At 37.8% G+C, this 23,916-nt stretch overlaps 1 protein-coding gene across 2 annotated transcripts; it reads right to left on the bottom strand.

Moving 5' to 3' along the window:
* Window positions 1-626: 626 nt before the first annotated feature.
* cuedc2 (CUE domain containing 2) lies at window positions 627-7,996 on the bottom strand. Of its 2 annotated transcripts, none has more exons than XM_058383730.1 (9): window positions 7,873-7,996; window positions 7,143-7,223; window positions 6,898-7,041; window positions 5,843-5,904; window positions 5,561-5,679; window positions 4,761-4,931; window positions 4,515-4,579; window positions 4,138-4,198; window positions 627-4,004 (listed from the first exon to the last, which is right to left on the bottom strand). In XM_058383730.1, the coding sequence occupies exons 2-9, from the start codon at window positions 7,214-7,216 to the stop codon at window positions 3,858-3,860; spliced, it is 843 nt and encodes a 280-aa protein (XP_058239713.1). In that variant the 5' UTR covers window positions 7,217-7,223; window positions 7,873-7,996; the 3' UTR covers window positions 627-3,857. The 2 variants fall into 2 exon arrangements, with proteins under 2 accessions (XP_058239713.1, XP_058239721.1); XM_058383738.1 differs by having other exon boundaries at window positions 7,143-7,217; window positions 7,873-7,970.
* Between the last annotated feature and the right edge of the window lie 15,920 nt (window positions 7,997-23,916).

The raw sequence follows: 23,916 nt of genomic DNA, 5'->3' as shown, positions 1-23,916 counted from the left end.
TCTGCAGACCTGCTGTTAATTCAGCTTGTTTTGGGCAATGTTTCTGGGTTTTAATTGCATTTAAATATTTGGAAGATTTGCATAACGGTGAGCTTTATATTTGTAAGGAATCTTATCAGTCTATAGAGTCCAGTCATTTTTGGTCTGTGATTTACACATACCCCATAGGTTTTAAAGAAATTTTGAACAAAGGTCTTGCACAATTAAGATGTTTATTTTATTTTAAAGATGCTATAGATATATAACTCAGTTGTGATGTTTTTCCTGTTAACTACAAACTTCTGTTTCACTGAAAAGGGTTGCTTTGCTATATTTGTCTCTGAATAAGACACCCCACCCTGCTGTGCATGTAGTTCAGAAACAAAAGCTACACTGTCTCCTTTAATGAACCTTTCCAAACGTTTTAGGATACTTTAATTCATTGGTATGAACATTTCCTCTTCTAGAAAATAAAGCCTTACCCATTACTCACCTTTAACTTCTGTGAATACTTAATGAGTTATGTAATATTGTTTAACAGTAATAATACAGATTGAGTGTGTGCTATATGGAAAAACCTCACAGCCTTTTACAACTGATTCACATTCTAGTTCTTGTCTTCATTGGTGTCTAACAATCACTGCCACTGCACTGTGATGCTTTCCCAAGAGATACTGACACCATATTATAAACAGGCGAGAAAAAAAAACAAGATTAAATATTGTGCAACAAGGCTATAATTAAATAGAAATACATTATGAACAAATAATGTCTGATATAAATACAGAAACAAACAGGAGATGCACATTTGCTTCACTTAGCATTTGGTTAGTTAAAATATTAGTGTATCTGGACATTGTCTGCAGGATGCAATGAATAAAAAGTCATCTTTACTTTCACCTAGGTGCAGTTGATTAGTCAGATATGAAGCCTGTGGTGTTAAAATTCACTCATTATCATGAAGAGGCTGTGTGCTGCATTTACATTGTTCATTCATTCATCCTTATCTTAAATTCATTTGTTTTTACTTTTCTGGTTTCTTCAGATTTAAATGCAAATACAGATAATGGCGAGGCATTACACAATACTGCGCGTGAGTGAGGAATCCGTGTGTGTGTCATCTGTGTAATCTGGTGCCTCGCCAATACAAACCAGCTCTTTATTATTGATGCTGTAACCAGAGATGACAGCAACGTAATAAATACTTTATATTACATACTGTTGTGGCTGTATTTCTGTAAAAAAAAAAAAAAAAAATCTGCTTTAAAGCAGTGCTTAAAACTGGAAGATTTTGTCTTGTCCAGTTCTTCCGCTCGATTTTCTTTTATAAACGCTACCGAGTTACCACGTTATCAACTTAAATAAACATTCACAGCTGTGTATTCTCCTGCTGAAAAACACAGCACCTTTTCAAAGCTCAGCTCAGCCAACTGTTCCACAACTTGTGCTCATGTTACACGACAGGTGTTAGACACAAAAAAAAAAAGTGCAGTAAATTTAGAATGATAAATACAGCCAAAAATACACCCGACAAAGTTTACATCCGTCTTTTATGTTAATCATACGGCAAAAATAAAGATTTTGACATAACATAGTTTTGCAGTTTGCAGAGATCACCTCTTTATGAGGAACTGCCATGACACCTTGTAACAAATGTTAATAGACTAGGGTTCCTGCACTACTTATGACCGGTGAAGAGGAGTTACATAAACAGCCACTTTCCATCAGCTAAAACCATGCAGACCTGTAAGCACCAAAGTACATAACACTTCTAACACAGAGTAGCAAAGTGAGTAGATCCAGTGTAAATCACACAAAACTCAAAAGAATTAATATACAAAAAAATAAGACTCTTGTATAGTGTGTAACATTTTTCCTTGAGAGCCTTTGGGCATTAAATCTCATTCCACTCCAGCTTCAATAATACCTGAGGCTAAGTAACTGTTGTCTTGGTTGTTTTTATAACAGAACAGCCGTTTAGCAGCATGTAATACTGACTGACACATTTCATTACCACATGATCAAATTTCAAACTGCATGCCCAACCTTCACTATCCCTAACACACACTGTTATTTATGTATGTATACATGTATATGATTATGAACGGTGTATAATTAGCGGCAATGGAGGACATCTTGGCACTTTCTTGGACGAGCGCACTCGCATGCCAAGACTGTTCAGTCACATAGTGATGCATGATGCTGTATTTACAATAAATACAGCCATCTTTCCCTGGAAACTACTCAGTGTTTACAATTGACAAGGAACCATGCTGTTCATCTTTGATTCATAGAAGCAGTTACATATGTAACTAGATTCTAGTTCATCCCACCAAAACACCAGGCGTGGGAATCATATACTAACAATCTCATTAAACAGGACTGTCCTCAGTAGTGTTTAGAGAACCTCAGCACTCATGCCACTGGTGTGACATTGTAGACCCTAGAGAAGATGGGCATGGTGCTGTCCAGGTAGTAAGCTGCAGCACAGACTTCCAGGAGAAATCTGTAAATAATGCCCAAAAAATGAGGAGACCCTCCTAGTAGTGTCACATATACTTTTACGGGCAATGATGATAATGTCCACCAACCTGTGGGCCAAGCTGTTTACACCAGGGGTATCTTTTAACTGATCAAGTGGACACCATCCGGTTTTGACAATACTTTACCAATCAGACCTAGCAGGCTCACCCTCGCTGAAGGCTGCAAGGTCAACTCACCAATTTAACAATTAACCTTGGGTAGGAATCCTAGATTCAACCACAAGATCACTCTAAAATCATCTGGCCATGCAAAGTGAGCTTATTGCAAGAGAAGGTAATTCTCCAACTATTGCAAGTTAACCTCCAGCACAGGGTAGATATGGCTTCCTTGTGCTCCCCTGCTAAGAAACAAAAAGGTTGCCTGGTCATTAGATGGCAAGGAGAGCCCTGTTTTTTTTTGTTTTTTAAAATAAAAAAATAAATAAAAAAAAGCCTAGGAGTTGTACTGTCTCAGCTGCTCAATAGCTGATTTGAGCAGAGTCTGCTGCAAAGTTGGTAATTTACTTAAAGAACAGCTCAGATTGCATACTGGGCTTTTTATTGTGCTTATCAGTCATTTCTAGATGTGGGTGTTTTGCAGCAAGCAAACTGTGTACACTACAGGGCTTGGGCCAGATTCATCGTTGAACGAGGCACTAAATCTGCTGGTTTAATGGGTTACGTCGACATCAGGATTGCTGCAGTTAGAAAAGAGGATGTCCGGGGTCAGAGACAACATCCTTATAGAATAGTGGCCTGGTAGTTTGGCATGGAATGTGACCTTTTTAATGTAGTGATCAAAGCAGTGAATGATACAAGGTAATAACTCTTCAGCACTATATGGAAATAACACAGAATATAAGATGTAAACTCAGTGTGGTAGAAGAGAATGGAAGGAGGCTATGCCTAACACTGGAGAGAGCAAGTCACCTGTAGCTCTGAAGTAGTTCTGCACTCACAAACTGTGTACATGAAAAAGCAAAAGAAAAATGGGGAGGTGGCTGCCACTATTTGACTATGGAAGGTCTCGGAACATGGACACGCACACACAAATATCAAAAAAAGCATTTCACCACCCTTAAAAAAAAAACAAAAGTTAAACAAAACTGGTGTTGGTACATAAAACAAAGCTAAAACAAAATACAACAAAAATTAAAAGCCTTCCCACAAAACAAATCTTTGTAATGATTTGTTTTGATCAGTGCAGTTTAAGTTGAATAGAGTGTGAATCATCCACACTGCAAAAAGAGACAAAAAGATGAAAAATATGAACTCACGTTAAAGCTCACATACTGGCCAAATCACTCCCGTCTTAAATTAAATGTAAAAAGCAGATGTGTCATTGTATAGACGTCATCAATGAAAGCGGTATTTCCGTGCTGGTTTAAGGCTAACATAAGTCTTTTTCATCTCTTCCGTTTCGTCTTTCTTCACCAGATGGTAGCGCTCTCCCTTGGTAGTCACCACTTGATTGCTATGGTAACGTACCAACTTCTTTGGAGCCTATAGGAGATAAATCAACCCATCAGACTTGGAGACTTTTACAAAACACACTGTTACAGTGCCAACATCTAGGTTATGTAAGCTACTCTTTTTTGACAAGCACCTACACTCAAACGCAGAAGAGGACACTTACGTCTTTTGGGATGAACGGTCTGTGTATTTTCTTATCTTCCTCGCTATCTATCAACATGTATCTGAAAGAAAATGGACGAGGAAACTTTTGTCACAGTTTTCTTCATTTGTTTAATATAGAAGAAGAAAAAATGATTACTACAGTAACAGACAAGACAATATAACCATTTAATACAAGTTTACAAAACAAACAAGGTGAACAAAGATGATTGGTGTAATGTGCAATTGAAAAGGACATAAATAAGATACTTAATGAATATTAAAAAAGAAAAAAAATCTAAACATAAAATATAATAAAAAAAATAAATATAACTTGCTTTTATCTCTCCTAGAAAAACAGAAAAAAGTACCAATTACAGTAGTTTAGTAAAGACTCACTTTTCTAAAATATTTGCTTTCAGCTTCTCATCAGCCTGTGCAGAAACACTCTTCCCCTGGCTTCCCTAGAAACAAAGACACATGCACAACCAGATAAAGGTTCAGGCATTACATATACTTTTGCATTTATTCATCTTAGGGGACAGTTTTCAGGACAACATTTGGGTCATTATTCTTGGTGTGTGTGGGTTTTTTTTTGCCTTTTCCCCAAGACGAATCAAGCTTCAGCATGGTTGGTTTACTCACACTGAGGGGAGGGGTGGGACTGAGCTGCACATCTCCCTCAATGATGAGTCGAACAGCTTCCTCCATGTCTCCTTTAGCAATAGATAATGCACTTCTGGCTTCGGTCACGCTGCACTTAGGAAACATCTCCAGAAGATGCTGTTCCTGTTCATCCCACTCTGAAGTGCTCACCTAATACACACACACACACAGATGTGTTTAGAAGTGACTGTTACACAGAACTGTAATGAACATTAGATACATTCGATATTTCATTTGACACCAGTAAAATAATTCAATAAGTCACTTTTACAAATTATGTTAACTTCTTCCACATCTTTAGTGTTCTACCTTTGTTAACACTATCAATTTTCTCACAGCACTATATTTCTCTATAGCTAAGTTGCTCTGGAAAAAAAAAATGGAGAAAAACAAGTCGACAGAAATGTATACTTAAAATATGAAGGAAACTATTGAAGCTAATGACCTTGCCATGACCTTTAATCAGATCCAAACCTAATCCGTTCATCTGCTAGTTACAGTGATAATTCCGGATAAATCCATTTGACCTTGCGGTTACCTGGACTTTATTTGGATCAAGTTACAAGTTGCTGGAAAAAAGCTGATTATATACAAATCCTACAAACATTCAACCACTAGTTCCTGAGTAACTATTCTCAAGATTCTCAGATGAAAGGATGTACCTTCTGAAATCATAATGTCACACACAGTCATACAAAACCAAGTGAAAATATCCAGTGACTAAAGAAATGGAAAGGTGTCATGGTCAGACAGCTGCAAACTCAGATGTGAGTTAATACCTTGGCTGTGGCTCCCTCTACATGTGATGAGTGGCTGTGTGTCTTTTGCATGGGGACTCTTTGCTCTGTAGCAGGAGTCGAGGAACAATTACTCTCTTCTGTCTTCAATGCAAAAGACCCTGAAACAGGCAGTGTTCACAGATATTAAAAGATAGTATAAACTAACACAGGCTATGACCTCCGAACATATAAGTTCCATAATCATTTTCTTATTTCTGATTCTTATGATCCACCCAAGAAAAAAAACAAACAAAAAAAAAACAGTGCTTAAATCTAAATTACCTTCATTCCGTGCTGAGGCTAATTTCGAGGCCAAGCTAAACATCATCTCACAGACCTGAACACTGGGGAGAAAAGGTTTATTGCATACTTAAACACACTTCCACAGACATATTGCTAATGGTTCATATTATTTAGCAGTTTAGTACATTTATTTGTAACATACACTCTATTGCTAAAGGTTTTGGGACACCCCTCCAAATCATTGAATTCAGGTGTCGTTTTTCAGAGGTTAGGCTCGGCCCCTTAGTTCCAGTGAAAGGAACTCTGAATGCTTCAGTATACCAAGACATTTTGGAAAATTTCATGCTCCCAACTTTGTGGAACAGTTTGGGGATGACCCCTTCCTGTTCCAACATGACTGCACACCAGTGCAAAAAGCAAGGTTCATAAAGATATGGATGAGCGAGTTTGCTGTGGAGGAACTTGACTGCCCTGCACAGAGTCCTGACCTCAACCTGATAGAACACCTTTGAGATGAATTAGAGTGGAGACTGTGAGCCAGGTCTTCTCATCCAACATCAGTGCCTGACCTCACAAATGCGCTTCTAATGGAATGGTCAAAAATTCCCATAAACACACTCCTAAACCTTGTGGAAAGCCTTCCCAGAAGAGTTAAACATGTCATAGCTGCAAAGTTTGGGCCAACTCCATATTACATTCAAGTGTATGTAAAGGTAAATGTCCCAGGTTTGGCCTGGCTCGCAGTCTCTGCTCTAATTCATCCCAAAGATGTTCTATCAGATTGAGGTCAGGACTCTGTGCAGGCGAGACAATTTCCTCCACACCAAATTCACTCATTCATATCTTTATGGACCTTGCTTTGTGCACTGGTGTGCAGTCATGCTGGAACAGGAAGCGGTCACCCCCAAACTGTGCCCACAAAGTTGGGAGTATGAAATTGTCCAAAATGTCTTGGTATGCTGAAGAATTAAGAGTTCCTTTCACTGGAACTAATGGGCCAATTCCAACCCCTGAAAAACAACGCCCTGAATTCACTTTTGGCAATATAGTATAGGTGTAATCAGAGCAAAGAAGACAGCGACAACAACATTTACCAATCAATGTCGGAAAAGCCTGGAATGTAAGCTTCAAGCATCTCAACAAACACCTCAACGTCAAAGTTTTCTTCAACACTTGCTTGGGAGCCCAAATCTTCCAGCACACCAGTGATGTAGGAAAGCAGCACATCGTCCAGTGTGCTAAGAGGAAAAAAAGAAGAAGAGAGAAATGTTAACACAAATGCCCAAGACGTAGCATTCTCTAATGCGTTTATTTGGGTGGTGAAAGATTGCCAACTTACCTCAGATCTGCATGCGGAATGTGTGACCGGACAAAGTCATGCAGTGCATCATGAATAATCTTCTGGAGCTCCATCCTGTTACTGGTCAACATGCAAACAAGTACAAAGCTCAGAGAAGCGTTTGCTCAAAACAATAGGGTATTTATACATGGAGAAAAAACGCAGAAGAATTTGTCAATACCTACCGACACACTAATAAGCTAACCTATGGCTTTATATTTCTTTAGTTCATGATTTGGTTTATGTTTATGAAAACACACACACAAAATGATGTTTGCTAGTTGGCTTCATTGCCTGCACTGCCATCTTCGTTTACTTTACTCTGCAAATATACATGTGAACATATTTGATGATGTTGTGTTTATGTCTCCAGCTCAGATACAGGCCTGCTCTGCAGTTCAATGGCGAGCATTAGCTTTATTTTGCCTTTTGTTTTGAATCCCCCTGGTTCACAATCTAGCTAGAATGCTAGCTCACTGGTCAAGACTGGAAACATAGCCTGGTCATTTCTGCACTACAATCCAGTCTGCATTTCTGATGCACGCAACAAATCTAACAATGTTCAGACTTAAAGCCTTAAATAAACGCTACACTGATTTGCGGTAGGTTGAACTATCTAGCTAAACAGCTAAACTAGCTCGCGCTGGCTAGTCATGCCCAGCTTCATAAACTGGCTAACACGAGCAAGCAAATAAACACATTATTAACCGAGCGATCTGTTAAACTTTACCTAAATGAGCGCAGGAGGGCTGCAGATAAATCAGTTTTGTTGATACAGCAGATTATTATATGCTCCAAGTGAGCAATTTCTTAACGCTGCGCGCCGTGGATTGTTTAAAAATATATGACATCATTTCCTGTTAAAAGTAAACACGCGCTCGTGCTGCAGGTTGACCTCGTTAAACTGTCCGGTTTTCCGCGATCAAAAATTAACTACAGGTGTTTCTTTCTTTTTTTGCAAGTGGAATTGAATAAAAGTACTTTGCTTCACTTATTAGGTTTTCCCCAGGCAGCTATCAGTTCACCATGTCAAACAAATAAACATTAAAAAAGAGTATGGTAAGTGATCAACAGTGTTAAGTTGAATAATCTACTGTAATGTCCAGAGAGTCATGGCCATTCAAGTCAAGGGTCATTTAACAAAGTTTTCACATGAATTACTGGTGAACAACCCAGTTTACTAAGCTGCCATAACAATGGCCAAGCTGCAGGCTGGTAGAAGGAAAACTGAGTTATTGCTACTAAAACAACAAGGGAAATTAACAATAAGCCAATTAGAAAATATATAACATTAAATAATCAAGTAATAAAGCAGCAAGAAAATAAATTTGTTGTTACCATGAAAAATGATAGCTATAATAAGAAATACAGTATTAGCTTTTACAGCCAGGCCTGATTTACTGCAGATTTTAATATCGAGTAGTGAGTAAGAGCTTGGATCAAACCATCATCATGCACCTCTTCACAATACTGATATTAATAACAGGTATTTGTAATTTAATGTGATCTCAATTTAATATAAATATTAATTTGTTGTTTTCAGAGAAAGTATAGTGCAGTACAGATACAAATACATAACTAACCAGTCAATTATTTACATCTGTTCATTTTTATTTGGTAAAAGAGAGCCATGGCCACTGACTTAACAAAGTTTTCCTGGTGAAAAACCCAGTTTACTAGCTGACAAAAGAATGGTCAAACTTGTGGACTTTGGTTAAAAGCAGGTAGAGAAAACTGAGTTATTGATACTAAAACAATAAAGGGAAATAACAATTAGGCAATTAGAAAACGTCTAACATTTAATAATCAGTTTAGTCAAGTAAGGAAGATAATTTGACAACAGGCAGAGATGATCTAGTAGTTGCATCACAGTAGTTTTCAGCCGGGATGGCAAACACAAAGTCTTGCCAATCATACCTGTACAAAATTAGGCTTGTAGTTATTATAATACACGCTTTTCAATAATGTCATGATGTTAAATGTTAAAACTTTTTAAATGCCAATGGGGATGGCCACAATTCTTCTGAAGTCATGTCTGCCCTCATATTCCCATTCAAATATTCATTATGGTGTAGTAGGCCCTGCAAGCTAATTAGTTTCAGTATCGCTTACAAACTGGGCAAATAGTGCCACAGCCGATTGAAGTAAAGTGTTTGGTTTCATTGTTTTTTTTTTTTGTTTTTTTTTTTAAATACACATGAAGCTGGAATCATATCCTCGGTTTATTGTGTGCAGTTATGTTAAGTAATTATTGCCAGTATATCTAACATCTTGACATCTTGTCACTAGGCTAGATTCATTGATGAATTTTAATGAATAGCACATCCCTGTACACCTGAATTATTTTCTCTTTGTCAACCATGGCATGCTTCTGACTAGTTAACTTTACCTCATCTTAAGCACTGAACTGTTATAAGATATTGTCATTCTCAATTACACCGTGTCGAATTGGCAATAGTGACGGGTGAACTGAGCTGCCATGCTCTCAGCTGGGTCAGTTGCAGTACTAGTCCACATGCTGGCATTATAAATGTGTAGTTCTACATAATTAATATGGCTTCAGTTGTATGTGTCTGGGTCTGTGTATGCGTGCATGTTTCTGTTCTCAGCTCCTCTGGAGTCATGTCTTGTTGGCTGCAGACTTCCATTAGAGCTGCATCCAGAGCAGGAAACACGGTACATGTAGCTGATAATGAGTCGTGCAGAAGACGTTGTGACTTGGCTGGACTCTGATTAAACCCTCTTGGGTCACAAGCACATAGACTTGCCTTACAACACCAGTGAAACCTAGCCGCACACTCTGAAGATAACAAATTAAACAATGTGAGAATAAATCAGAATAATTAATTACACCCTTTTTCATTAATTGCACAAATGTACATCATATTAATATTTATTAGCTTCATTTGGGAATTAATTGGGCTATAAAGCTGATGCACAGGAAAGTGCTGATATTAAGTTTATAAACGTTATAGTTCAGATCCGCAAATATTTTTACTACGTTACATTATAAATTATACTTATGAAAATCCTGTAGTAGAAATTTGCATGCCTTTATTTATTTATTTATTTATTTATTTATTTATTTATTTATTTATTTATTTATAATCATATTTTATTTCATGTACCTTAGGTACCTCTGTACCTAATGTTCTACTGGAAAATGATAGCACTTTGACACTAGATGGCTGCATTGAGTCACATTTCTCTGGAGTACTGCACTGAAACTTCTGAGGTCGGGAATCTTCAAATCTATAATGTCTTTCGTATTTACAGTTATTTAGTGGAATTTGTAAATATATAATAAACTTAATAACTCTGGTTACAAATATCTTGCTAGGGTGTTGGCTAGGTTAATTTTGTTTCCTTTCCTGTATAAACATAACACATCAGTATAATTTAATTCCTAAAAGAATTTTGATTGGAATAAAGAGCAAGGAATGTACATAGTTTAATCTCTCATTTTATTTTTATTTTAGTAAGCCTTCTTTAGAAATAATGGCGTATTCTGGTGTTGCTAAGGGTGCTTAAGGGTTAAAATACATATTCAGAATTTACGGATTAAAAATAGAATCTGTAGCAGAGTAAACAAAACAAGGCGGCAACAAAAAAATATTGTGCTAATTTGTGTCTTTTGGAGGAACAGTTGTATTTGAGCCACTTGACATTAACTCATTTTTCCACTTGATGGCATGATGTACCCCATCTGCCAGTGTGCCAAAGCGCAAGATCATGAGGTGGGCCACAGAGACACCCACACCGAACCTTTGGGGACCAGCGTCCCATCAAGCACATCACATTACTGCAAAGCGCTTTGCTGAGTAGAAAACACACTGCTAACTTGCCTGCAGAAAGTTTATACCTCTTTACGCTTTATTTAACTTCACATATGCTTTATGAAATCTTCTCACTGTGTTGGTACCAAGAAAAATGTCAGCTATAATAAGAAATACAATTGTAAGTACAGTATTAGTTTTTACAGCCAGGCCTGATTTACTGCCAATTTTAATATCGAGTAGAGAGTAAGAGCTTAGATAAAACCTTTATCATGCACTAGTCTCTGACTAATACTGATATTAATAACAGGTATTTGTAATTTTAATGCAATCTCAAATCTGCAAATAAATATTAATTTGTAATTTTTAGTGAAAATACAGTACAAATTTAGGTATATAACTGAATAACAAGCCAGTCAATTATTTACATCTATTCATTCTTTTTTGCTAGACACATTTATTTACACTATATTATAATTGCATAATTTTTTGATTTTGTTTCTTTTTTTTAACTAAAAACCTGTGTTATTTTTTACTTCTAGTGAGACGTACACTCAAGCATGATGTTATCACAGTGGCTGGTCAGGATCCGCATTGTGTGTATTGCGTTCTGTGCAAAAGATTTCCATCTTATTAGAGCGAAAGGTAGAGAACCTCAGTTTGATTTGCAATTTCCTCTCCTTCATTAGGTTAAGCAATTACAGTGCAAATAATTTACTGCCAAATTAATTACCTTTTGCCAAACTTTAAACACCAATATCCAGACCGGTCTATCGGAACACTTCTAATTATTTTATTAATAGACGATCTGCAGTTTAGGCACAATCATTTTACATTTAAATAATATTCTGTTTTTATGAATGTATATGGTCTGCATACATTTCTCCTAGTTATGGATTTTTATGAAAATAAATTCATGAAGAAAACTGTAGACATAAACATGTTTAGCAAAAAAAAACCCAAAAAACACAATTTTTATTTTTATTAGGAGTATGTGAAAACTTTGAAGCCTGTTTTAAATACAGAATTTGTCAGCTATATTTTAAAAAAGGGGAATATATATCTTTATTTAGCTTCCAGTCTTAGGATTTCATCACTGTATTCTAACTTGTTCAGCAAATAATTAAAATTTTTATTGTATTTTTATTTCCCAAAAATCTTAATTTTTTGTATTTTATTTATACAATTTAAAACCCAGCATTTTACTTTTTTTATTATTATTTTCTTTCACATTTAATCTAATTTTCTTCCTGACATGCAGTTTAATTTGCAAGTTCTAATTTTTGTGTTTATAAAAAAATAAAAATTTCTGAAATTTATAGGTTAAAGAAAGTGACAGCTGTGTAGATTATAATGGGGGGGGAGAGCAGTATTTTGCTAGAAGCCTATTTGCTTCCTGAGGAAACTTTTTCTGCTTTTGTGGCCAGCATGTCAAAGCTTGGGGGTCTGGAGCTGTATCAAGGCATCAGAGCTGGCTTATCCGGCCTCCTGCGAGGCCATGCTTGCCTTCCCGTCTGGCTCCTGCTTAGATCCTGTCTGAAGGAAATGGGCACCAGACTGGCCACAATGAACAGGAGGCAAAATGCCGTCTTGTGAAGTGGACATGGCTTTAGATGACAAGCATGCCATCTCTGTGCACTGCTGAAAATTACATTTACTGGAAATCCTGTTCCACACCTGTGTCTAAATTTAAGTGATAATTATGACTTGAAGGAAAAAAAAGTGTTTATGTGAAAACACCACAAGGAGTAGTGTTAAGTTCAACCTGTTTCAGGTCCTGAGTGATTTCTTTTGGTCTTTGGTTTATGATCCAGCAGCGAAAGGGTTAAACTGTGTCCTACATCTATCTTCTGGATCACCCACATATTAATATTGATCTGCTAAAACTGAACAAGTGTGTTATCACTTCCAGTGGGAAAATTTCGCTTGCCATGATAGAGTAAGGGCACTAGATTTGTGACAAATGGCCTTGCTGAAGTCTTTTGTCTTCCTGTCAATAGTCTGGCTTTCGTCCAGATTATGGATCGATAAAAGCTTATCTTTTTTGTAATAAGGTGCAACATCCTTGTCTTTTCTTTCCCCCTTTTTTTGGTTTTGTGTTAAGATATTTCATTCTCCTCAACTATATAAACGGATGCTTATATATTTCACTATTCTGAGTAGTTCCCTGTAATTATGCACATGGCAGGAATATTTTGTGAAAGCAGTAGTCAGTGTGGGAGGTGGCATGTTTACCAGTGAATATACATTTTCAGGACGGTTTCCAAAGCTTTGGGTGTCTCTCATGTGTGAGACTGCTCAGTGGAGAGTAGACTCCCCTCGGTAGAAACATCTGTTGTAGAAAGGCCTGTCACTTTCCCTTTGGTAAGCTCCGTTTCTTCCTCAGACTTTGACTGTCATCAGGTTTGATCATTTATGTGGCTGAGAGTATAATGTAGAAAAAACAGCTATGGTTCATTTAGTTCAGGAACTGTGGGTTTTGTATCAGATTTGTTTCCTTTTGTTTATAAAAGTTACTAGAATTGAGTAATTAAATCGAAATAATAAGCTACATGATGACTTTACATCCAAAATTAGGAAGGCATCAGCTCACTGTGATGGTTTCTTTGGCAGTTTACATCTCTTCAAATCTGTGATTACTTTTTGAACTGTTTAACAAAATCACGCAGTTCTTTTCAGGAAAGTAGTTACTCCGTTCAGTCTCGCAGAGTATCATTACCTTCTGTCTCCAAATGTAGGAAGCTGTGGTGCGTCTCAGGCAACACAGGAAATGTTTTCCGACCAGCACCACAACAGTGCCACAAGGCTGCTCACCTCTCAGTGTCTTCAGGTCAGCTGCCATTTATCTTGTGTCAGAGGGCACCTTGAAGTGATTCCTCATCTGAGCTCAACATTAGTGTCCTGTCAAAACACTGGGCTGGGCTGATGTCAATGCCACTGCTAGGAATCCATAAATAAGGGCGAATCGTTCTGTCTGTGCAAACAGCTCCACCTTCTGCATGTATTGTACTGAAACGTGGCATTGTTATACACTGTGACACTGGGGCAGCTGTGGTTGAATTGAATAGTTTTTTTATTTTTATTTTACAATTTGTGTTATAACTGGTGAATTAAATTTACCTAAAATATACATTTTCAAATATTTAATGTACCTTTGCCCCTTTTTAGTAAGAATTTCTATGATGTTGAAAAAATGTTTTTTTTTCTTTAATGAAATTTTTTGTAATTTTTTCAATATATTTTAGCTTTTTCATAAGAAAAAATTTAATAATGCATATTTACAATAACATTTTCATTATCATTTGTATAGAAAAATGAAAACACAAATGTTTGCTGATCATATTGTTGTTAGTTGATTATTAGTATTTATTTGTTCATGCTGTTTGTTTATTTATTTTTTTTTAATCTGTCATAACAACGGAACAGTTCTTTTCCGTAACATGCAGCCGTAGTTGTATTAATGCAGACTGAGCACAAGCAGTTGTTTGCAGTGGTGTTACACTGATGAGTGAATTCGGCAGCTGTAGTCTTGCCTATGAAAATGGAAATTATTCTTGGCTGAAGACATGCATGGCTTATAGGAGTAAAGGCCCCATCCCACTCTTGCCTGTCACCATTTTGCTCATCTTGTACACCGAGTGGAATTCCAGCCGTAGTCTCTGCACCGGCACTGTGCCGTGTGTGTTTTGTTCTGTGACTGTATTCTATTCTTCTAACTTTGTTCCATTGACTGAGCTGCCCCGAGTGAGGTATGAGGCGCTGCTTTTCTGTGCCAAAAGGTACACTAGCATTACTGTCTGAGGAAAATAAAGCTTGCCGTTTCGCTTTGCTGCCACCAGATGCAATTCCGCAGCATGAAAAAGTGGCAACATTCTTTGTACCAAGTTTGAAATTCTAAGCACTGCAGTACACACAAATTACACCACCTCTTTAAACGTCTTTAATATAAATTGATTTTTTATTGTTTATTTTTCCCTTTATTTTTTTTTAGTTTGCAGTCATTTTTTCCCACTCCATTGCTGCACATATTAACCGATTAATACAAATATATCCTCTTTTTAGCCACATTCTATTTATTTCACAAATGCTATGTTTTATACAGGTCTGTAAAAGAATTAGTCTGGATTTTTACATTTTAAATCTAATTTTTTTTGGAAGATTATTGTGTGCCCCTTTTTCTGTACTGCAAAGAAAAACTCCACATGCACTCTCTGTTCTGTCATAGCGTCTTTGAGGACACACTATTGTGGCAAATTGACACTTAATAAAATACCTCACTACAAGTTCCTGTCCCTTATCTTCTACAGACAATCCCTAGACACACAGCTGTTTCCCTTGTGGCCAATTATCAGATCACCTTTCTAGGCTCCCAGCCCATACGATTACACACCTGTGCCATAAAACTCTGACATGTTGTCTTTCCTCGCTCAACGAAACACTAGTTGCTTTCAAGCTTTGCATATAAATGTTCTCTTTTTTTTAGTTACAGTTAGATTTGATCATTAACATAAAGTTTGGACGTTTTTGCATGGTTGTTTGAATGAAGAGTTCAGGGTTTGGAAATGATTGAATTAGGGACGGAGTCTGAATAGAAGGTCTGTGTAGAATTTTTTCTCCACTGAGTTAATTATTAATACCAGGCTATATTCCTTTATAAAAATGTCTTTATGTGAAACATTTTTTTTTATATGATCTTCTGGAGAGTGATAGTTGTAGAATTATTAACATTGAAGCATCATCTTAGGGGGAAAAAAATATATGAGAGGCTTTTCTGAGCTGCACATTTAACAGTCATGTCATTTTCATATTGATTAATTATCTTGCACTCTGATGTTCCAGCAATGAACTGGCCTCTTTATCTCCGTGATATATTTTATCTCCTTCCACCATTCATTTATTGGATGCAAGGACCTCAGGATTCATCTTTTGGCCACCAGAGAAGCATAACTAATGGCAACATTAGAGTGGCTTTGTGAACGAGGAGACCGGATGCGAGTTAACCAAGCAAGAAATAATCTAGGATTTTATATTCTGCATGAACGAGCATAGGATATGCCAGGAATAAATTTATCCTCCAAAATAATTTGGGAGTGAGGTTTTTTTTTCAATGGGACAGTTCTTGGAGTAGGATTGCCGATGCCGATATGAAAGGAGGGAATCGTGTATATATATGCCTGTGTGGCATGCTAAGCCAATAATTGCTGTCAGTTTAATGTTCTGTCGAGGTCAAACGATCTTGTCTGACTGACCATGGGTTTAGATAGCCTTCTCTGAGAACTTAAGGTATCTTTGTGTGTATTGAGGGTCTGGCCTGTTCACTCCCCTTGTGCCCAGACAAGGATTTTTCTAAACGACATTGCCACACAAGCTGTCTTTAGAATCCCCTTTAATTAAAGTGACATTTGAAGCCTTTTTTTGGACACTAATAAACCTGGAAACCCATTAAGATCTTCCTAATTACTCCATGTGGGAGAAAGGCGAAACACATGGGCAGCCAGCACTAGGGTAAGCCTGCTGGCATTTGGCCCCAGAAGCTTAGCGGCGCACAAAAGAAAATGTCCCCTCGGTTAGCCATCCCTCCCAGCTGAGCTCTGCTCCCCCCCTGGTTTTTGCTTGCTATGAATGGAGCTATATGACATGTCAGCCTGAGAGTGTCCATTCATGGTGTGGAGGGAATGTGTGAATGAAGTCTCTTAATTAGAGAGACCTCTCCAAGTTGCCTGACTCATCATTAAAGTGGCTTTATGCAGACCCTCTGTTATGATTTGAGGAGGGCACAGAGCATCTCTTTATGTGAGGTCAAAATGACAGCTACCACACAGGCATCGCACATGTTCTGACAGAATTTAGGAGAACAGCTAATATAACTTGCTCATGCATAACATTTGTGTCATTATTATTTTATTGTATTTGTAGCGTAATGTTTGTATATAAAGTTTATCATGTGTCAAGCGTTCTGTCTGAGAGCTCAGGTATTTTTCCCTATTACTGTCTGTCACATGATGGACAAGTGGATTATTTGCTGGCATAGCAGTTATTTGATTATTTTATTTGTGTCATCAATCTGAACATTCAATTTACTTCCAATTTCAGAGCGGAGTGGTGACATTCATAGTTTCACACTGGCCCTGCATGCATAATCTGGCTAGTGATCACTCGTGTTATTCCCATCAAACTTTCAATTATGGTTTATTGGCTTGTAAGTGTGTACACGCAAGCAAAATTATGAGGAGGAGATACATGTAGTGTACATTTTGGTTAAGAATCACGACATAACTTGATTAATGTACGTCCTGCCCAATTTTGCTGCTGCAGAGACCAGTAAAGATAATGAACCCTCAGTGTATCTTTATGTGGTGTTCAAGTCTAAACAGCCCCTGGCGTTTTCTCTCAAAACTGCTACAAACAGGCTGATGTATGTTTAGTACTTGTCCTAGTCGGCAGATTAATGACATTAACGAAGTTTCCATTAGGCCAACGATGGGGGGAGACAGGGGCGTCCATGCAGAAAGCCACATGACTGAAACACTGATAAGAGAAAATGAAACACATCTCCGTGGGCCAAGAGGGGCCAGGAAATGCCACTCCAAATTAGCTGCCGGCCCAGTTTGTTGTTACTTCATTAACCCAACAGCCTTGGGAAAAATAAAGAGGGAGGTTGCGACCTCTCTGTGTCCAAATGGGAGGCCCAAAGAAGACTCTCCAAAGTTTGCATTCTCTCTCTCTCCTTTCTCCTCTCTCTCTCTCTCTCTCTCTCTCTCTCTCCTTTCTCCTCTCTCTCTCTTCTCTCTCTCTCTCTCTCCCTCTCTCTCATGCACACGTGTACATGCTTCAGAAATACATTTTCGTGATACAGACAACTACCCTAAAGGAATGGTCCTGGCACCAAACTAGGAAAGACCTTAGAAGATATTTAGCTCTCTCAACTAAATACTTTTAATGGAATACACAATTGGTTGCAAACTACCTTGCACCAACATGAACTAGAAAATCGAACACTTGTAACTTACTCTGCTGAGCTGCTTTGCTTCAGGTTATTATGTAGAGGCTATTTTTAAGCTCAGGTTCCACAGAGGAGGACCCTGAGTGCTTGATGTTGTTCTGAAAGAGCAAAAGAGGAAAAACCCTCCGTGCAGTAGCTAAAACCTGAACAACCCAAGTCGTGATCAGGTTTCTGTGTTTTTAGGTCTGTATTAGCTTAGCATATTTGTGGAAAACAAAACTCCTTGAGGCATAGTGCAGCCCTTGTTGTTGGTAATGTGAGTGCGATCACAGCTCCTCATTTAGCCATTTGTGACTTTATTAAAGTGTATAGTTTCGGACCCTGGGTGCCTACGCCATTGTGTTCTCACCCTGGGATGGCAGGGTTAAGTCATTCACTGCCTGTGAATACACAAAACACCTCTCAGACACAATGACTGCACTCAAATGCAACACATTTTGCCCAAACCCATAATTATTACCAGGGTTTATTGGTGAAATTAATATTTTTTATTTGTTTTATTTTTCCCCCCTTCATTTTTATTTTTTTTTCCTCCCATGCACAGTAAGTCAAACTGTCATATTTGAATGCAGTAAAAAGCTTTGTGTATTTACCCCACAAACAATTTGTTAGCAGAATCTCTCACTCACTGGAGGCTGTCTGTGGTCGATGTTGCATGGTGTGTGTTGAGTTCACAGAGTCTGGCTTTGCCAAGTACTCACTGGAGGGGAAGACACAGCGGCCTGCGTGATCTCAGGTGCTAAGTGAGCATGTAATGTTCACCTCTGGGCTGAAATGCAATCAGTGGCCAATAGTTGGAAAATTATAGTGATGAGCACGGCTATCAAGAAGCACTCAGTAATGCATGGATGTGTTTGTAGCTTGCAGTGCAACTTACTTCAACTGAGGTGTAGGTATATCATGACAAGTATTTAAAATGGTTGATAATTCTTTGTTATTATTATGAATATAATATTAATATAATATATATAAATATAATATAATGTTCTTGTTCACAGTAGTAGTAGTTATAGTTATACTATTACTACTACTACTAGTAGTAGTTATAGTACTTATTAATACTAGTAGTAGTACCTATAGTAGTGGTAGTGTTTATTGTATAATACCTTTTTTATTTATAGCATTCTAACAGTGGGTGTAACTCCGCTACTGTTCATTTACTTACACTATGTTTGTTGTAAGAGGTGTAAAGCAGGAGTGTGAAGCTCTGGCTGTGTGTTAAGCTATTGTGTGAAATAAGCCATACAAGTGCATCACACTGCCAGGAGGAGTTGAATATGAACTGAATTTGGGGATGATAATTTGTTCATGGGCTTGAGTAAGGTTAGAGCAGATGTTTTGATAATGACACTATTCCTCAGAATGCACAAGCATGCAATATATATATATATATATATTTTATTAAAGACCAAATTGTTTTTAGTAAGTCAAATTTAGCAAAATTAATATTGATTTTAACAGTATACTTATTGCTTTAAAAGCAATTTTTAAACACTCATCTCTTCTTTTAACTGTGTGCATATTATTACTAACAGATGGAAAAGTTTCTATAAATATTTTCTAAAAAGCTTCTTTTTAATTCGAAAAATTCGTCAGTAGGTTATTGGCACAGCCTAAAGATGTAGGCTGTTACTGTGCTGTTATTTGTCGGGGCCATGTTATTACTGCATCTCCATTATGTTCTTTTAGTTTCACTGGCCCGTGCTGGAGCCACAGTCTCTTCACTGGTGACGACTATTGTTGTTGTCCCGGTAAGAGCTCTACTGAACTTGCATTAACATTTTATGTTCTTGAGACAGAACTCACTCTGCTAAGAGGAATGCAGGAGCCAGTAGAGAAGATACGATACCTCTTCACAAAGCTGGGACTCATTCAGAAGATTTGTGCTTTTTAGTAAAAAAAAAAAAAAGAGATAACAGATCTTTTCTCCTGCAATTATGGCACTTACTATATTTTTTAATTATTGCTGTGATATTTAGCATTTTAATAACATAACATTGCTTTTTAGATTTAATGTCTGCAATTTATTATTTTATTCAGTAGTTTTTTTAAAAATGAAAAACAACCTTATGTTGATTTTCAGTAAAAAAAAAGTTCCATTCAATTTGAGATATGTATCACTAAAGGATTAATTTTTCTTTGACACCCTACACAGTCCATGTAATAAACATAAACTAGATTTCTCCTATAGTATTGATCTGCTGTAGGTTTGGCTAGCATTGCTATTTTAAGGCACTGGTAATGAAAACGTAGTCCCTGAAGGCGTCTTTTGAGAGCAAACGGCCCCCTCACATTCACAGCCATGTGTTTATTTACCTTTGTTTGTAACATACAGGGCTGTTAGGAAGCTGAGAGCTTGGGCTGTTTAGGCCATGTTTATGGGCTCTTGCTACACTGGGCTAAGTGTGGGATCAAGGTCATCAGCAGGCAGCCGCGGGATGATGGGCCATCAAACGGAGCACTGAAAGAGCTCTGACAGACACAAGAGGGCTTTTATTGACTCGGCAACGTTCCTCAGGTAACGGCGAGGCAGGGTTGAGATGGGACTCTCTTATCTCGCCCTCTGTCTTGGGCTGGAGTTACCGCTGCTGTGTGGCCCTCCTTAGTCTGCTTGGCCCCACGTCAAGTACACTCACTATCTGGAGTATTTAGGAATGGATAGTGCACTGCAGTCTTGACTGGAGCATGTCATGTGAGCTTGCAGTGAACTTTTCAAGGCACCAGTCCACTGTACTTTTATTAATTAAACTCACATGAAGAGAAAATACAACTTTACTAAAAAATTAGAAAGCATCGAAAACTTTTTTACGTATCTACGGAAATACTGACAGACTGTTAATAGCTGATCCAGCAATAAAAAACCTGACAAGTCTAAAGCAAACAATGACTTGTCAAATGTCAAAAAATTCTGAAAAGCTTATTTAATCTGACCAGGAGCTGCATTAGTTGCAGCGCTGGCTTGGTCTGGTGTGGGTGATGCTCAGCGGTTTGGAAGCTGATTTGAGCGGCAGCGACAGATGCCGTATGGCCGAATGTATTCCCTGCTGAAAGCAAACTCCCTCGGGTCTGCTGACATCTGACAGTACACTAGGGATCAGAAGTGACACTCTTGTCTTCTGATGCCATTGCATACTGTATATCAGGGTACATGCACACTGGCCTATGCTGGAAAACGCTGGTGTCAGCTGGCAAATGATGTGTATGGACATGCACTATTTAGTGCACATCAGAGGTTTTTTTCTTTTTTCTGCATTTATAAATAATAATAAATGTGCTAATAGTTTTGTTTGGCTTGGTTCCATGCAGCAGAGTAATTAAATAACTAAAATAGGCTGTGTGTTGATAGCATGAAAGTTATGCATGTGGGCTTTAAAAAACATGATGCAGGATTTTTTTTTTGTATATGAAAATATTGGCCTGGTGCCCATAATAAGATTTTATGCTGTTATTTTTAATGATTGGCAGTCAATCTATTCACGTTCCCTCCGCTATAATTCCCTCCTCCTAATTCTCCTCCTGCTTTTTGGGTGTGATCTGTGTAATGAAAGTGCAACTTAAATCTACATTTATCTACAAACTGAAATTAAATAATTGAATTAACTGATTCTTTTATAATGAGCATCTTTATGCAGCTATTTGACTTATTTTAGGTACGCAATAATAAGAGTGCTTTTGGGATTTTGAAAGTGTTCATCATTTTTACTTATTATTTATTTATTATTTTTTTTAACCAATTTTTAAAAAAAACATCTTGTCATTTTCTGCTTTAGTTTGTAGCTTGCTTGATAAAATGTTCTGCATTGCCTGGTTTTGGCCAGCTGAGGCCATGCTTTCCCCAGAACGGGTGAGAGAACAGAGCAAGTGAGCTGCTGAGCCAGAGCGTGCCACGAAGTCTATCTAACACTTGTGTGATGTTTTTAAAAAAATTAATGTCTGCATATATGTTAGTAGTAGTATACATATTTGCTATAGTTTGATGCTGTGTATGGGTAAGACTTTTGGACATAATGATAGTATTTATACAGTATTCTCTCATACAGATATATAATTGCAGATTATATCCTTAAACATATTTGTCTTTCAGTAATCTGCAGCTTGGATTTAACTGTGAATTGTGTGACCTGGCCGGATACATGGTAACAATTTAGATTTTTTCTCTGTCTTGTTGACTGTGTGTGCCAAGGCAAGCATGTATTGCCAGAGTAGAAGACTTGCATGCAGAATAGAGGATTAGAGACCATTTTTCCTGTTGAAATGTGGTCTACCTGCATAGGCTGGGCCAGGGGCAGCTGCATGTCATTTCTGTCCCAGCCGGCCCAGGTCTGTCAATTAAGGGAACACAGGGCAATCTGTGGCCACTGAAAGAGATCCCCTCACCCGGCTTGCTGGCGGAGAGATGGCCCTTTGTTCACTGGCATGTCTCACATACTTTCCAAGGCCAGATAAGCCTGGACTCCATGAAACCCGGCATTATATTTGGCCACTGTAATGTCCCTGTGAGGGCAGAACGTATTTAAGAAAGCACAGGCAGTGAAAAGGTAATATTCCCCCCCTCATTATGGGGTGGGCAATAAAAGCCACAGGTTAGGTGGTCCTAAAGTCTGCCTTTGAATATTTGCTGAATGATGCACTCTCCCTCCATCTCAGTCCCTGGTGTAGAAATAAGCTGGGAAGCTAGAGGGCGACTTGGCTGTTTCCTGAAATCGGATTAGCAGCTACTCTACACTTAGATCTGCAGGAAAAGGGGCTTTATTTGAGCCCGGCTCAAGACCACCCATGAGGTAAACAGGTACATTAATGCTGGCCTAGACAAGAGTCAAGCCTTGAGAGAGAGGGAGCAAGAAACAAAGATACAAAGTGAAGGAGACTTGGTCAGTGAGACAGAGCAGACTTTATAAAGTATAACGTCCCACTTCCAGCCCTTCCTCTCAGTTAAGTTACACAGAAAATATTTCATACAAATGCAATTTCACTTTTAAGAGCAGGTGTATGTGATATGACACCAGTAGAAAATGACAGCTTTTTGGCATGGTCAATTGAATGAACTGAATTGAATGAAATAAATGTCACCATTTGGAATTTAGTGTTCAATATTTATAAGGTTTTTTTTTTAGATCAGAATATTTGTATAATGAAGTATAGTACACATAGCTTCAAGAGAAATAGTATGTATTGGACAAAAGTGCTTCATCAGCTGTGCATAGCTGTAGGAGGAGAAACTAGTTGATATTTACAACTCAAGTAGATAGTAAATGTCTTAAAATATTTAATATTTGAACTGTACCATTGATTTTGATCTCTGAAGGTTAAGAATTTCCAAATCTTTAAGTAATCTGAAACTTACCATTAAATATGAAATTAATATTTATCTCTTGTCATTTATATTGGTTCTTTACACACGCTGCATCCTCAAATCCCCCTTATGCCATGATATCTAAAGCCAGACATGTCATGGCGCTACCATGTATCCTGCAGAAATCCCTGAGTGCTCCTGAAAATGAGTTTTTGGCAAGTTGCTTGAAGACATGCTCTTCCCTGCAAGCCACCGAGGCTTTGTTAGCATTGCTGGCCTGAGCCTGGAGCCTTCAAGACACCCATTATGCCTGACTCAGTGGGGCAGAAAGCACGAGAGCCTTTGCTGCAGTCATGTGGCCACACTGGCATTATACACAGTTGAGTATTAGCTATTTTGTGAGTCATATAAACAGAGCAGAGGGCTGTGAGGCTGCCTGGAGAAGTTTTGATAATTGGGAGTTATATAAGTTCTCAAATCCTCAGCGGAGGATTGGAGGATGTTTTTTTTTTCTTTCTTTCTTTTTTTTTTTGCTATTGTGTATTTTTTGCAAAGCCAAGAAGGCCTCATAGAAGAGGTGACAAATCCTTTGACATAAACCATTGTGTAATGTTTAGGGGCAAAGCAAAATCCTCAGGAGATTGGCTACTAATTGCTTTGGTCGATTAAGCGATTAAGGTTTCTTTTTTGGTGGTTGGGGTT

This window comes from Hemibagrus wyckioides, linkage group LG03 (genome assembly GCF_019097595.1).
Source record: "Hemibagrus wyckioides isolate EC202008001 linkage group LG03, SWU_Hwy_1.0, whole genome shotgun sequence".
In the NCBI taxonomy this organism is placed as follows: Eukaryota; Metazoa; Chordata; class Actinopteri; order Siluriformes; family Bagridae; genus Hemibagrus; species Hemibagrus wyckioides.
Note: the sequence above shows the minus strand (reverse complement) of the source record. Positions and strands in the feature narration are given on the sequence as shown.

What these genes read in the sequence shown, in the direction of transcription:
- cuedc2 (XM_058383730.1), bottom strand. Translation starts at nt 7,216, where the DNA reads ATGGAGCTCCAGAAGATTATTCATGATGCACTGCATGACTTTGTCCGG. An exon ending in AGCCTCAGCACGGAATGAAG is followed by an intron (nt 5,680 to 5,842) that starts GTAATTTAGATT and finishes TGCCTGTTTCAG; the next exon opens with GGTCTTTTGCATTGAAGACA. An exon ending in GTCCCACCCCTCCCCTCAGT is followed by an intron (nt 4,580 to 4,760) that starts GTGAGTAAACCA and finishes CTTTGTTTCTAG; the next exon opens with GGAAGCCAGGGGAAGAGTGT.